General features: G+C 44.2%; 1 protein-coding gene across 1 annotated transcript; it reads right to left on the reverse strand.

The window, feature by feature from the left end:
• Nucleotides 1-1,864: 1,864 nt before the first annotated feature.
• On the reverse strand, nucleotides 1,865-3,122 carry LOC141020820 (uncharacterized). Its single transcript, XM_073495765.1, has 2 exons — nucleotides 2,776-3,122; nucleotides 1,865-2,075 (listed from the first exon to the last, which is right to left on the reverse strand). The coding sequence occupies exons 1-2, from the start codon at nucleotides 3,120-3,122 to the stop codon at nucleotides 1,865-1,867; spliced, it is 558 nt and encodes a 185-aa protein (XP_073351866.1).
• Between the last annotated feature and the right edge of the window lie 11,073 nt (nucleotides 3,123-14,195).

The raw sequence follows: 14,195 nt of genomic DNA on the forward strand, positions 1-14,195 counted from the left end.
GGATCGTTTCATCGCCCGCTTGCGTCTTAGTGGGGGTGAATTGATCAGCTTCTCCTTCAGAGGAGAAAGGCCCAGGATTTCTGTTATCTATCTGAATTTGATTTTCGATAGTGAGGATGAAGTTCATGAGGAGGACGATGGTGAGGATTCAGATGATGATGAGAACCCACTTGATGAAGCACTCTATGCCCAAAGACTGAGGCTGAGCGGCGATGAAACGTGCAACCTCTGGGACATGCTTCCACTACGTGAAGACTACGTCGGGATGCCATTCGTGACCCGCCTCACAAGGACGAATGTTAAACAGCATCTCATGGTATGTTACTTACTGTGGTAATTACATGATATGCATGCTTAATAAGTGTACTAGTTGATATGATATGCATGTTGTAGTACTGTGATGATATGCCATGTGTAGAATTCATTTAGTGCAGAATTTTTTATGGTATGCATGTGTTGTAGTAATGCGATATATCCTTATGTAGTGTAGTAATATGCGATGATATGGTTAGTGTACGTAGTCAATAATGATATGCTTAATTACTGTAGTAATTTGATGATTAGCGTCTAGTGTAGTGATGTGATGATATATATGCTCAGTGTTGAATCCAATGATATATGTGTCTTCAAGTGTATGATTTGCTGATAATTGCACGTGACATGCTCATATATCATATCAACTATTTTCAAAAATTACCTACGAGGTTATCTGTTAGCTGTGGCATCGAGCCGCATGAAGAAGGCATGAATGCTGGACTACGCCTTACCAGAATGGGCTCCATCACCACCTGTGCCTACGCAGTGGACACGGATGGTCGCAATGTCTTCAACCGGGCGGGGTGGAAGAAGTTCCTTCATGGCAAGAATCTTTGGGTAGGTCAGGGCATCCTACTCACTGTTGCGAACACCCATCGCCGTGACTTGAGGATGATGATCACCATCAACCTCATTTAGATTTGGCTGGGCCATGGTTTGATGTGAAATGAACTTGGTATGTTAGCTCTTGTTTCCGAGTACTTGCCGTGTATTACCGTACCTATCTATTTATATCTAGGTTCAGTAAATGGGCCATGTATCGCTGTGAAATGAACTTGTTATGTTTGGGGCTTGTTTTGTTGTTGCCCCAGCGGTTATTTGAGACTTCCTTGAACTTGAATCTGTCTTGACTTGTTGTTGGATGCTTGGTGCTGTTGCTTTATAGTATAAAGCTGGGGGAGTTGGGGGACCCTTTTTCGTAGGTTCGGTTAATGGAGTTTAGTTCTAATTGTAGTAATTGTTTACTTTTCCATACAATTCTGAACCAAAACTACACATGGCACAACCTTCTGTGATTAGTTCCATTGATAACTAGTACTCCCTCTGTAAACTAATATAAGAGTGTTTAGATTACTAAAATAGTGATCTAAACGCTCTTATATTAGTTTACGTAGGGAGTATCGAAGAGCAGCCACAAAGTTCCATTCACAATTTACTTGAATATTTGTTTTGATGGATAAACAAAATAGGAAGCTAGCAAACTTATTTAACGAGATAAGCAAACTATGTACTTGATGACATAAGCAAACATGTTCAACCCTGACAAACAGGACATAAACAAACTGGTTCAACTCTGACACACATGACATAAACAAGCTGGTTTAACCCAAGAAAAGCAAACTACAAATTTCAAACAACAAGATAAACGGCAAGCACAAGCGCAAGCAACACGAAGGCAGACTTTGATGACTCCTCATCCCGCATAGTGGCAGTGGTAGTAGGGGACCGCTTCCTGCTCTTTTGAAATTTCCAGACCTCTTTTGATGTTGTCGATTATCTTCCACGACTTGTAGGTGGCGTACACATCTATTGCTGCGTACTCGATGAGTTAATTTGGCAGTGGGCTGTCCCCCCACAGTTTATGGTCTGCCTCCCTATCGATCTTCTTCTTCATCTTTTTGTAGAATGGGTGGATGACGCTGGCTGCAACATCAGCCAAGGAGTCGTACGGTTTTCCATTGTATGGAACTCTCCAGTTGCGCTGAATGTCGATGTGCTTGTTGGGGTTTATCTCCAAACCAGACAACTTCAGCTTGTCCCTGTCATTTTTAATGCTGAAACTGGCAAAGGTGAACAACTTCTCCTCCTGTAGGATCTCTTTGAGGCGCTTTGGCCTGCTAGGGGAGAGACACGTGATGAATACATGGAGTACTAGTGTTTATTTTTCAAGATTTAATCTTCTGTTTTTACGGTTTACAAGTGAATAATACATGGAGTAGATGCTTATACAGTATAAGTCATGGATGAATGTAGTTCAGAAACTAGTACACAAAGTTCTGAAATTAAAATCAAGTACACCATGTTATTTTTCTTTTCGGAATATATAGTTGAGTCAATGATCTATTTGCTTTCTTAGTGCCAGTTTAGTTTTGTTATTTTGAATAAAATAACATATACCTCTGCTTCACCAAGTTCTTAAGTTTTTTCGGTGGTGAAAATAACACCAGACCAAGTTCAGAAACTACTTCACTACATGAAGTTCAGAAACTACACTAATGAATCAAGATGAGAAACTACACTGGTACATCAACCTCACAAATTAATCTTGTGCAATAGTTTCAGATACTAATCAAGTGCATCAGGGTCAAAATATATTCTAGTGCATCTACTTTGAGGAACTACACTAGTGCATCCATTTTCACAAACTACACTAGTACATCTAGTATGAAACTAGTCTAATGAAATTTCGAGGGAGCAGTATTGATGAATGGAAGAGGGTGAATGAGTAGGATACTTCACCATTTTGTGGCCGCAGCGATGTGGTACAGGAGGCAGAGACCCTCCACGCTGATTTGCAGAACTGCTGCCATCTGTGGAGGTTCATCATCTTTGGTAAACTCCACATCAACGCCCATGATGTGGGGGTACGAGCCGCAGGCGCTCCTCCTGATCCTAGAGATCATCTCGTCGGCCTTGTCTGGTTCGCTGGTGCAGACGACCTCCAGCGTCTCCTTGCCGTGGAGCTCAACCCCTGTGAGGGTTATGGTGTACTCGCGCTTCTGACCGGGAACGTGAACGACGTCGAGGTTGCCGCTCTGGTGGGACGTCTGGCCACAATGACGCTTGGCAGACGCTTCCTCCGCCATTGCCCTCCTCCTGCGACTGCGGGCTTCAAAGAGAGATGTTTGTGGGTTGTTTGCAGAAGAGATGGAAGCGGCAATGGAGGTTCTCGGAATGAGGCAGTGATGTAGTCGATTTGGGGCTTATTCACGCCTGGGATGGGGACGTGGGGGAGGCGGTTCGTCTAGGACGTGGGGGTAGTTGTGGTGGGGCGCAGTTGCAGTCCGTCGTGGCAACTGCGCTCTGTGCACTGCTGGGTGCGCGTGCGTCTGAGTTTAGTCCCATCACGGGCCTGCATCCTGGCCCATATCACTGGTTTTGTAGTCGTATGCGGGCTGTGGTGTGTGAAATATCATGTTAGGTAGGTGGGCTTTTTTTCTATGAAATCTTTTTTTACCTATGAGACATTTTGACTTATACTAAAATAACACTTCCTTTTTTTAGGTACACGTGTCTTATGTGACAAGTTTAAGTTTGATAACAATGAAAAACATGTAAAACCTTGCCACATTGCCTTTCTTGGACATGTGTAAAAAGTTTAAGTTTGAAAACAATTGAAAAACATGTAAAACCTTGCATCATTGAATTTTAATTATAAAATAAATATGTAATATTGCAGTGAAATTGTAGAACATCTCCAAATCAACCATCTTCAACAAATTTTGGAAGTTTCGTCACATGCGTGATTTTTTCGTTCATTAGTACAATGTCGACCATTTTCAACATGTATTGCAAGTTTTGTCACGTATGGCTTTTTCGGGCATATGCGACACGAAGAAACCATTGTTAATACTAAAAAAGCAAGGACAATATTTTCTAGATCTTTTGGGATATCATTGTGATATTATTGAAATCTCACATAACTCAACGCGGCCCACCCCTCCCTAAATCCCGCGATTACAGCGCCCCATTCTAACCACCCGGTCGTGCCATCCGTAGCTCCCACGACCGCTGCAAGATCAGATCGGAGACCTGGGCTCACACGGATTACAGGAGTTGCCGGCCACCGCCCACCACCATGAGGGGTCGGACTTCAGTGTTCTTCTCGCCGCCCCGTCCTCGCGTGAACCCGCCGTATATCCTTGCCGCCGTCTACCGCGCTATACGGGCACTTCTAGTTTGCCACGCACTATCTGCGGCCATCAACTCGGCACCGACGTCTCTGAGAGAAGGTATTTCTTGATCATAGCTTTTTTAATCGTTGTCGGCCGCTCTTTTAGTAGTTGAAGCCTCATAGGGTTTGCACAACTTCACGTGGTTAAGCAATTGGATACCCTTGTTAAACTGCGCTTATTTTATGCATGACCAAATAGGTTGTGTGCTTAAACTCATAAGTGGATCATATGTTAAATGATCCACTTAAATTTGACAGCAAGACCATAGCCAAACAAATGTTGAGCCCATTCAAACTTAAATAGGTAGCATCAATTGATACATGATCTTGCTCATGCTCTACTTTTAGCATCATTTCATACATGTTCAGTTCTTATCATAAAGTGGATATATGTACTTTTGGCAATCATGAACATCCTCTACTTACTGCTATAACTAATGCATCCTCAGTACAAAAATTGAACAGGCAATACGGTTGTATTGGCAATCATTTGCATGCTTTACTTTTGGCAAGAACTAATGCATAGTTGAGTTATAACTGGTCATAGATATGGCTGGAACATCTTGAGTTATCATCACGGTCACGCAGAGACCCTAAACCATCACAAGATATGTTGAGCCCATTCAAACACAAATAGGAAGCATCAATTGATACATGTTCATGCTCATGGTCTACTTTTAGCATAATTTGATACATGTTTAGTTCTTACCAGAAAGTGGAAACATGCACTTCTGGGAAACATGAGCATCCTCTACTTATTGCAATAACTAATGCATCCTCAGTACAAAGCTTCAAATGGCAATAGGTAGAATTGGCAATCATTTGCATGCTTTACTTTTGGCAAAAACTAATGCATAATTCAGTTGTAACTGGTCATAGATATGGCTGGAACATCCTGAGTTATAAACCGAACATAATCATGCCATGGTATAACTACCATAGTCATTGTAGTAGAGTTCCTAGCATGCATCACGTACGATTCTAGAACGGAAGAATAACACAGCAAACATAACATAGACCACCGTACGATACTTGAGTTGCTATGGCCTTGTACAATGCAAGGTGATTAGGCGAGGTGTTTAGAGAGATAAACCAGGCTTTTCTTAAGCACCGGTGCTTATTTGTACAGGCTAGACGCTTAACTAGGCATCTGTCCTGTAGGAATAGGCAATGGTGCTTCAGAAAAACCCGGTTTATTTTTCTAAGCATCACCCTTAGCATCTACCATTGTACAATACCTAACATGCATCAGCAAAATAGTACTAATAACAACTTAGACCACACTTAAGCAGATTAGCAGCAAACACTTAGTTAAACGGCAGACCACACACCATAAGTTCACACCCACCATAGACCATAGGACATAAGTTCTTACACACCATAGACCATAAGTTTTAGAGTCGACCAACGAATACCGATAACATAAAAGGACACGGCGGTCCTAGGGCAGCAGCAGCAGTCTAGCAGCACATCACTTGTCTCCCTTGTTCAGTGGCGGTGCGGCGGGATGTAGTACGGCTCATTGACTTTGACAATCTTGAGGAAGCGCCCGTAGGCCGCATGTTTTGCCAGAGTACTGGCCTTTTGCTTCCTACTGTAGGAGTTGCCAGTGGAGACGGCATGCTACATCAAGCCATCTATGCCGCCCTTGATCGCCTTGCCACAGAAGGGGCAGCCAAGCTTTCCATAGAAACGGCACTTGAATTTTCCAGCAATCAGCTGCCTCATGATGTAGCGGCTCTTGCTGTGCCTGCTGTCCATGTCATACCCCACATCATCGTCATCCTCCTGTGAATTAGTACACAAAGAAGAACTCAGTTAATCTATTCTGCTACATTGCTCTTAATTAGAATGTATGAAAAGTACAGACGTGTAACATGACAACTATCTATTTGCTTGAAATAAGGCGTATATGCACATACATAATTGACTCGAATAATTTGACATGCATAAATATGGACGGTGGAATAGTTGCATTGATAGATGAGTGCACAAGAAGTACATAATTAACACATGAAAGAATTCATAATGTGGCTTGGTTTAATGATACTTGATACTTGTTACAGGTGTAATTCTGATTGGAATCAGAAAAAAGGCTTCGGGGGTTTCTTCTATCTACTGGAATCAAGAAACCATAATTCTTTCTGAGAGCAGCAATACTAATTCTCCAACATTGTTAGTATGGACGAAAATGCCAAGAGCACACTGACAAGTCAACACATAATGCAGAACTACACTACAGCCCATACAACTCGATTTCATCTATCTGAGAGAGAGAGATTGTTTTGTCATTTCGTACGACTAATTTGACATTAAACTGATGTCAGTGTTCTCGTCAAGTGATGCGTCGATACTAGATTTACGACATAATCAAAATGTCAAAATAGACCAAGCTTTATCACAGTGGAATGCAATGCCTTGCTATGATGCCTCTCATCAATTGGTATATGCAATTAGTTAGGGTTAAATCCAACTGTCTAGTCGTCGGTAGTTATAAAGGAGCTATGGGCTACTATCTTTATACCTTATCTTGTGACTCTGATGATACCGGTGAGGAAAATACTTTGGAGCAACTTAACTTGGAACAGGAAATGTTGTCATGCAAAACAAAGTGTTTTTTTGTCTATTTATTGGAATCAGAAATTGAATTCTGGTTTTACAAATATATGCTAAAAAAGATTCATTCCAGTGGTCTAAAAAAAGATTCAGAAATTGAATTCTAGTTCTACAAATACAAGTTGAGTATTTAGGGCATGTTGTCTAAAAAAAGATTCATTCCAGTGGTCAGATGCTCAAATTGAGGCCTTCACAACATTGAAGAATTGTCTGGTCACTGCTCTTGTTATGGCTTTGCCTTATTTGACCCTACCATTTACTTTTTAAACAGATGCATCAGGTCAAGGTATTGGTTCTGTCCTCATGCAACAAGGCAGACCAATTGCCAAAACAGGAAATGGTGTCAAAGAAATAATCAAGTGGTCAGAACAGGATTCTTACCAATTAAAACTGAATGTAGATGCATCATATGATAGTTAAGAAGGACATGAGTCGATGGGTGGTGTTTTAAGAGATCAGTATTGTCAGGACCGGATTTTCGGGATATTAATTTCCCAGAAAACGGCCTTTGTGCTCACCAGCCCCAGGATTACTGTTAGCTGATGAGGCACCAACTTGATACAAGAATTCCAAGCAAAGTACAAAATATGTGGTACAAGACCATTGTGGCCTATGAGTACAACACTTGGTTTCTAGTGGTTGATGGCGGAAGCGATTTGTGGTACATCTGCATCTATGGGACTCCATTTCCCACAAGAACAGCTGACCAGGATAACTCCTATCTTCGCGAGGCTGCTATCACCTTTACATGGGTTCCGGGGCTGTCGCCGTAACGCTCTTCTCCACGCAAGAAATCTGGCCAAGACAATAGCCAGGGACAAGCCAGTGAGTACGTATGAATGTACTCGCAAACATTAAGAACACGGGTATAATATAATAGTGGATAATCATGCTCTGAAAGATTTTACGATCATAATGTCAGTCACGAAATAAACGAAATTTCATGATGCGCGCATGCAGGTAGATTCGTGAAAATGCATTATGGGAGTAGAAATAGGATGCACCGATCGAGTGTCTGAAGCGACGCCTCGGAAGAAAAATAAAATAAATCATGCCTCAGTCGGGCATCTGAGCAACACCACATAAAGGGCTTATGAAAAAAAGAAAATAACAAGCGTGCCACAGTCGGGCGTCTGAGCGACACCACATAAAGGGCTTATGAGTAAAAGAAAAATAACAAGCATGCCATAGTCGGGCGTCTGAGCGACACCACATAAAGGGCTTATGAATAATAAATAAATGACAACATGCCGCAGTCGGGCGTCTGAGCGACGCCACATAAAGGGCTTATAAAGGTTAAATAAATAACAAGCATGCCGCAGTCGGGCGTCTGAGCGACGCCACATAAAGGGCTTATAAATAATAATCGCAGTGAGTATCCAGGAGGTAGAACCGTCCCAGGGATACTCAATAATTCAAATAAAGTAACTGGTTAGTCCACAATAATAATAATCATAACCCTCAGGTGTCATAGGTCATAATCAAAGTTCTAGTCTAGCCGTTTCTCCATCCGAATACCGTTACTATGTTCAAGTTTAGCCGTTTCTCCATCCGAATACCGTTACTATGATCTAGTTTAGCCGTTTCTCCATCCGAATACTGTCACTAGACCCATCTCAGACTGTAGTCCTTACCCATGGACGTGGCTATCCAAATAGATATAACCTCTGCAGAGGGTGTACTCTTTACCCACGAGTAACGGATTTATTTAGTCCCTCGGGACTAATTCCGCCTACGGCCTTTTAATTGAAAACACGCCTGACCTGCACACACCAGCTTAACTTACCGGTGTCTGGAATCACCCACGACACCTATCAAGCAAAACTCTAAGTGGGGAGGCTACAACCTCGACGTAGCATGGGATCAAATTTATATCGCGCGCTCTAAGGGGTGCCCCCCTCTCGGTCCCAACCGGAAACACCCATGCCCCCAGACCAGGTGGCATGCCTACCGGATGCATCCGGTATCTTCCACCATGGCCTCTCTGTACGGTGTGTGCTTTGGTAAGGGGTTGACAACTTACTGAACCATACCCTACCTGCGGCAGGGACAAGTGGTAGTACAAAACAAGAAGGGGAAAATTACTGAACAAGACTCGACCTACGACCGACTCAGGAGGTCCAAGTATTCTCCGAATGATTAGCATGACCAAAAATATTTCCATTAACAGATAAACTCACCACTCATCAAGCCTCACCATGCCATACCGGACATACTCGTCTCAACGAGGAACTAGGGACAAGCTCGTGTCTACCCAAGACCACGACTCTCCCGGCTTCCTGCCGGTATGCATGAAAAGCTCGCGAGGATGATCACGATCACCAGCATATACATTTCTAACAGTAAAGCATCTCCAATATGCACTCATGCGTGTGATTGTATTGTTACATAGAAATAACGCATGCTCCAAGTCAGGGTGGTATTGTAACTGTATCAAAACACCTCACGAAAACATTATGCCAGAGTTCAGAATGCTTGCCTTCAAGAGTATGCAAGGGAGTGCACTTTTTGAAGGTTTTCTTCTCTCTCCATTTCCTATTTTGAAAAATATTCAAATAACAAATATTTCAAACACAGTGCAAAAATTTGTCCCAAATATTTTTGAAATAAATCTTAAAATAAACTAGATGAAATTTGAGAGAGGTAGGAAAAAGAATCAACTCATTTGGAGTTTTATTTTAAAAGATATAGCCAGTCAAAGTTCTGTTTTTAATAAAACCAAAAAAAGGAAAACGTTTAGATACAGAATACGCCTTCGAAGCAGAGGAAACGTACTCAGGCGTTTACGTGACCACTTAAGCCAGCGTGGGTGGCGCGGGGGTCATTGACAGTGGGTCCAGGGGGCCCACTGGTCAGGTTTGACTAGTCCTCCTCTCCCTCCTCTCTCTCTGCCCGAGCGGAGGCGGGACTCCGGCGATCGCCGTCGACGAACGGCAGCTCCCCACGGGTAACTGAGGGCGGGGATGGACCTGCCAGACCGGGGCGGTCCTCCCGGTGGTCGCTGGGTCGACGGTGGTGGGAGGAGTCGCTGGCGGCGAGCTCCGCGGCGGAGGGGGCTACGGGAGTGAATGGGGGTTTGGGCTCCGGTGGTTTCCGATCGAGGCTGAGGCGCTGGGCAGCTCTGCAAGAATGAGGGGAAGTGGTTGGTGGCGTTGGATGGGCGGGGGATTGCCTGGTTGCGACGAACGGCACCGGAAGGCAGCGGCGGCCGAACCGGCCGGAGGTGGGGGAGATGGCCTCTTCCGGTCAATCCACGGCTAGGGAAGCACTAGGGGGGAGGCCTGAGGTCGCCTGAGCGCTCGGAGGGGCTCGGGGCCTCCTTTTATAGGCGTTTAAGGCTGGTCCCGTGGCGGCCGTGGATAAGAACGCCGGCGACCGCTGTGCTGTAGCTGCAGGGCGACGTGGCGGCGACGAGCGCGTGCCGACGGGTTCCAGGATAAGCTGGAGCTGCTCCAGGGGGCAGCTGGCGCGCTGGTGTGGCTTGGGCGGCGCTGTCCGTGGCAGGAGCTCACTGCCGACGCTGGCGTGCCGCCAAAGGCTCTGACGGCGGCGCTGTAGGGCGCCAGGGGTGGCTTGGAGAGCACTAGCGAGTGGGCGAGGATAGTGCGTGGCTTTGCAGGCGAGCAAGGGCCAGGGGCGGGACGCGGCGAGGGCGGCAGTGCGACGCGGCGACTCGGTGCGCGCGCGTGCAAAACGTGCGCTCTGGGCGCGTCCAGAGCACGCACGGGACGTGCTCAACGAAATGCCAGGGCAGCCTAGAGTGCTAGAGGGAGGCTGGCAATTAACAGGACTAGGCTAGGAGTAGCTAGGATCTTAGTGGACAAGGTTGCTGGGTCAGAGGATCAAGTACACAGTGCAAACTAAAACTCATGTCAAAACTGACTGTGCACACCAAGTGTTCGACAGAATGCTAAGTGTACCTAGGCAACTCTTGGAGTGGCCAAAAACTCCAGATCAGGGTCTCCCTGGATGTAGGTGATGATGGTAAGATCATTTGGGCAAAACCAGAAACTTGCTAGTGCAAGTTTTGCAAAACTACAATTTTGGACAGAAAGAAAAAGGTCCCATTGCATGCACTTAAAATCCTCCAATGGGTCAATTCTCCTGGACTTAAGGGTTTTGTAGGGAGGGCTATAAGCAGGAAAAAGCTCATGGGCACTAGAGAAAAATAAAATAGGGTTGCAGTACAAATCACAAAACTGGACCAAAATGAAAAAGAGGCTGATTCACTCAAATTTTTCAAAGAACAACACTGGTTTTTAGCATAAAGTTTAATTATATGCATCTACTGACATCTCCAAACACTTGGAAGAATTTTTAAAGGAATATTTAAATAGGTTGTAGTGCAAAAATGCCTACGGGACCAGTTTTGAAAAGTTGATGTAGAGCTCAAAATCTCCAATAACCAAAAGATATCTTTGCATAAAAGTGATGTGGGAACATCACATGACATCCCCAAATTTTGGTGGAAATTTTAAATGCATTTGTTAAATGGTTGCAGTGCAAAATAGGCTCCAAATTTATGAAAAAAATCATTTTAAAAGAATAAAGCTCAGGGAAAGGCAAAATTGCAATTAAATCCACGGATAAAGAATTGTTTCATAGAGAGAGCATACAAGCCCAATAATACTTTTGGAAAGTTTCCACTTGAGGTAAAAAAAACCCATAATATCAAAAGGTAAATCTAGACAAATGGAAAAGTTTAATTTCCTGGCAAAATTTTTAATTTACAAAACAAGGTCAAAATTTTGGGGTGTCACAAGTATGGCAACTCTGTGTCAATTCAGTAAATTGCCATTATATTGCAAATGCATCATCTGCCTGCTTGATGGAGTTTTAGCTATACTAGTGGTTTTTTTATTCTGTCTATTCGAACAGAAAATGAATCAGATTCTAAAATCACCATCCAACAAGAAAATCTATTCTAGATCCCTACAATCCTACATGTAAGCAAACATTATGGAGGGGCCAGTACATGAGTAGAAATACCTCATCAATACTTTAAGAAAATGATTCAGATTCAAAAACCACCATTCATTATGCAAGAAAATCTATGCTAGATCCTTTCAACTAGCACGCCCATATGAATTTGATTCTCATGTACTTAACAAGAAAAACCCCAATGCCATGAAAAAACAGAGTACATGGAGGAAAAATAAATCTCAAAAAACCAGAGTAGTACCTCCGACAGCTCGTCAATGACATCCTCGTCGAAGTCGCCGCCCTTCCTGGGATCCACAGCCATCTCGAACTCTATCTCGTCCACAGTGCCCCCCGTAGAACTCCTCCTCGATTCTCTCATGTAGCCTTCCGTCTCCTCGTCCAGATCTTCCCCCACCTTCTCGTGCACACGCTCTCCGACTGGTAGCTCGACGGCTGGGATGGCAGCGGGAGGAGGCACAGCAGTTGCTGCACCGCCAGCGGTCGCCGCTACGGCGGAGTCAGCCGCTGCAACCGCCGCGGCACCCACGACAGCAGACTGCTCTCCACCGATAGTTGCCTCCGGCTCGTCGGCCGCATCTTCACGGCCGCGCTTCATCGGCGGTCGACGACACGAGGAGGAGGAGTGGATTGCTGAGGAAGCCAGGAGGGTTTGGGAGAGGACGAGGTGGTATGGCTGGAGTGGGAGAGGACGAGGATTTTCTACCCGAATTGGGGAAGAAAATGAATGCGGCTGCCTCTTGGAGTCACCGAGGGGTCGAGGGGGGTTTGCCCCGTCCTCTCCCAGGGCCTTCCACAGTGTGGACGCGTGGGGTTTGCTCCGCGCCGTGCACCTCGCTTGCGCTATGCCCCGCGCCGCCCTTCAAACTGCTGACACGTGGACACCAGCAGTGGTTACACATGATAGGTATGGTAAATGAATTTCTTAAATATGAGGGCACGTGATTTGTATGAAAATGCATCATCAGCCCAGCGATAACACCCTCCCCATCACAAACTAATGCCCTAGGTTCGAAACTCCGTCGGGCACTTTGGTTGGGCCTCTTTTTTGCGTACGAGGTTTTTACATGTGGATCCCACATGTCATTCACACACACGGAGAACATGTACAAACAAACTTGCCAGACATGATGTAAATGGACCCAAAAAATGTCTACTTCTTTGATTCAAAACATGAGAAGGAAGCATGACTAGTTTGGTAAGGTTGTCGGCATTTGTATGGATTTTCTAGTACGATTAAATGCGTAAAATACTTCTCGGAGGTGACGCGAGAAGAGCACGTTGTCGATCCACTTGGGTGGCCATGCCCACAACAAGGAAAAATTATTCTTAAAATGTCCAAAAATTCACCTCCTTCACCGGCGGCCGTTCGGTAGGAGGCAAGGGTCCGTGTGGAAGGACGGGTTTTTTCGACCACCTCCAAATGGTCCCTCCGGAATGCGGTGATTTTTTCGACCACCTCCAAATCACCTCAATTTTGGCACACATGATCTCTTGCACAAACAAAGCTAGGTTTCCAAGGTTTTATATTTTTTTTGAATTTTTTTGAATTTATACTGCCCTCTAGACTGACTGATCAAAACATCCGTCTATACCTCAAGGGGGCATTGTAAAATATATTTTTTTTCCAAATTTTATTTCATGGACATGTTTGGCACATGTGGGTCACCGTGTCATAGAGAAATTGAGTGATTTGGAGGTGGTGGAAAAAAAATCACCTTTGTCCAAAAAATGGCTTAAGTGACCAAATGGTCCCTCCGGAATGCGGTGATTTTTTCGACCACCTCCAAATCACCTCAATTTTGGCACACATGATCTCTTGCACAAACAAAGCTAGGTTTCCAGGGTTTTATATTTTTTTGAATTTATACTGCCCTCTAGACTGACTGATCAAAACATCGGTCTATACCTCAAGGGGGCATTGTAAAAAATATTTTTTGCAAATCTTCTTTCATGGACATGTTTGGCACATGTGGGTCACCGTGTCATAGAGAAATTGGGTGATTTGGAGGTGGTGGAAAAAATCACCTTTGTTCAAAAAATGGCTTAAGTTAGACCAAATGGTCCCTCCGGAATGCGGTGATTTTTTCGACCACCTCCAAATCACCTCAATTTTGGCACACATGATCTCTTGCACAAACAAAGCTAGGTTTCCAAGGTTTTATATTTTTTGAATATTTTTTGAATATTTTTGAATTTATACCGCCCTCTAGACTGACTGATCAAAACATCCGTCTATACCTCAAGGGGGCATTGTAAAATATATTTTTTTTCCAAATTTTCTTTCATGGACATGTTTGGCATATGTGGGTCACTGTGTCATAGAGAAATTGGGTGATTTGGAGGTGGTGGGAAAAATCACCTTTGTTCAAAAAATGGCTTAAGTTAGACCAAATGGTCCCTCCGGAATGCGGTGATTTTTTCGACT

Source organism: Aegilops tauschii, chromosome 3, assembly GCF_002575655.3.
Source record: "Aegilops tauschii subsp. strangulata cultivar AL8/78 chromosome 3, Aet v6.0, whole genome shotgun sequence".
NCBI classification, from domain to species: Eukaryota; Viridiplantae; Streptophyta; class Magnoliopsida; order Poales; family Poaceae; genus Aegilops; species Aegilops tauschii.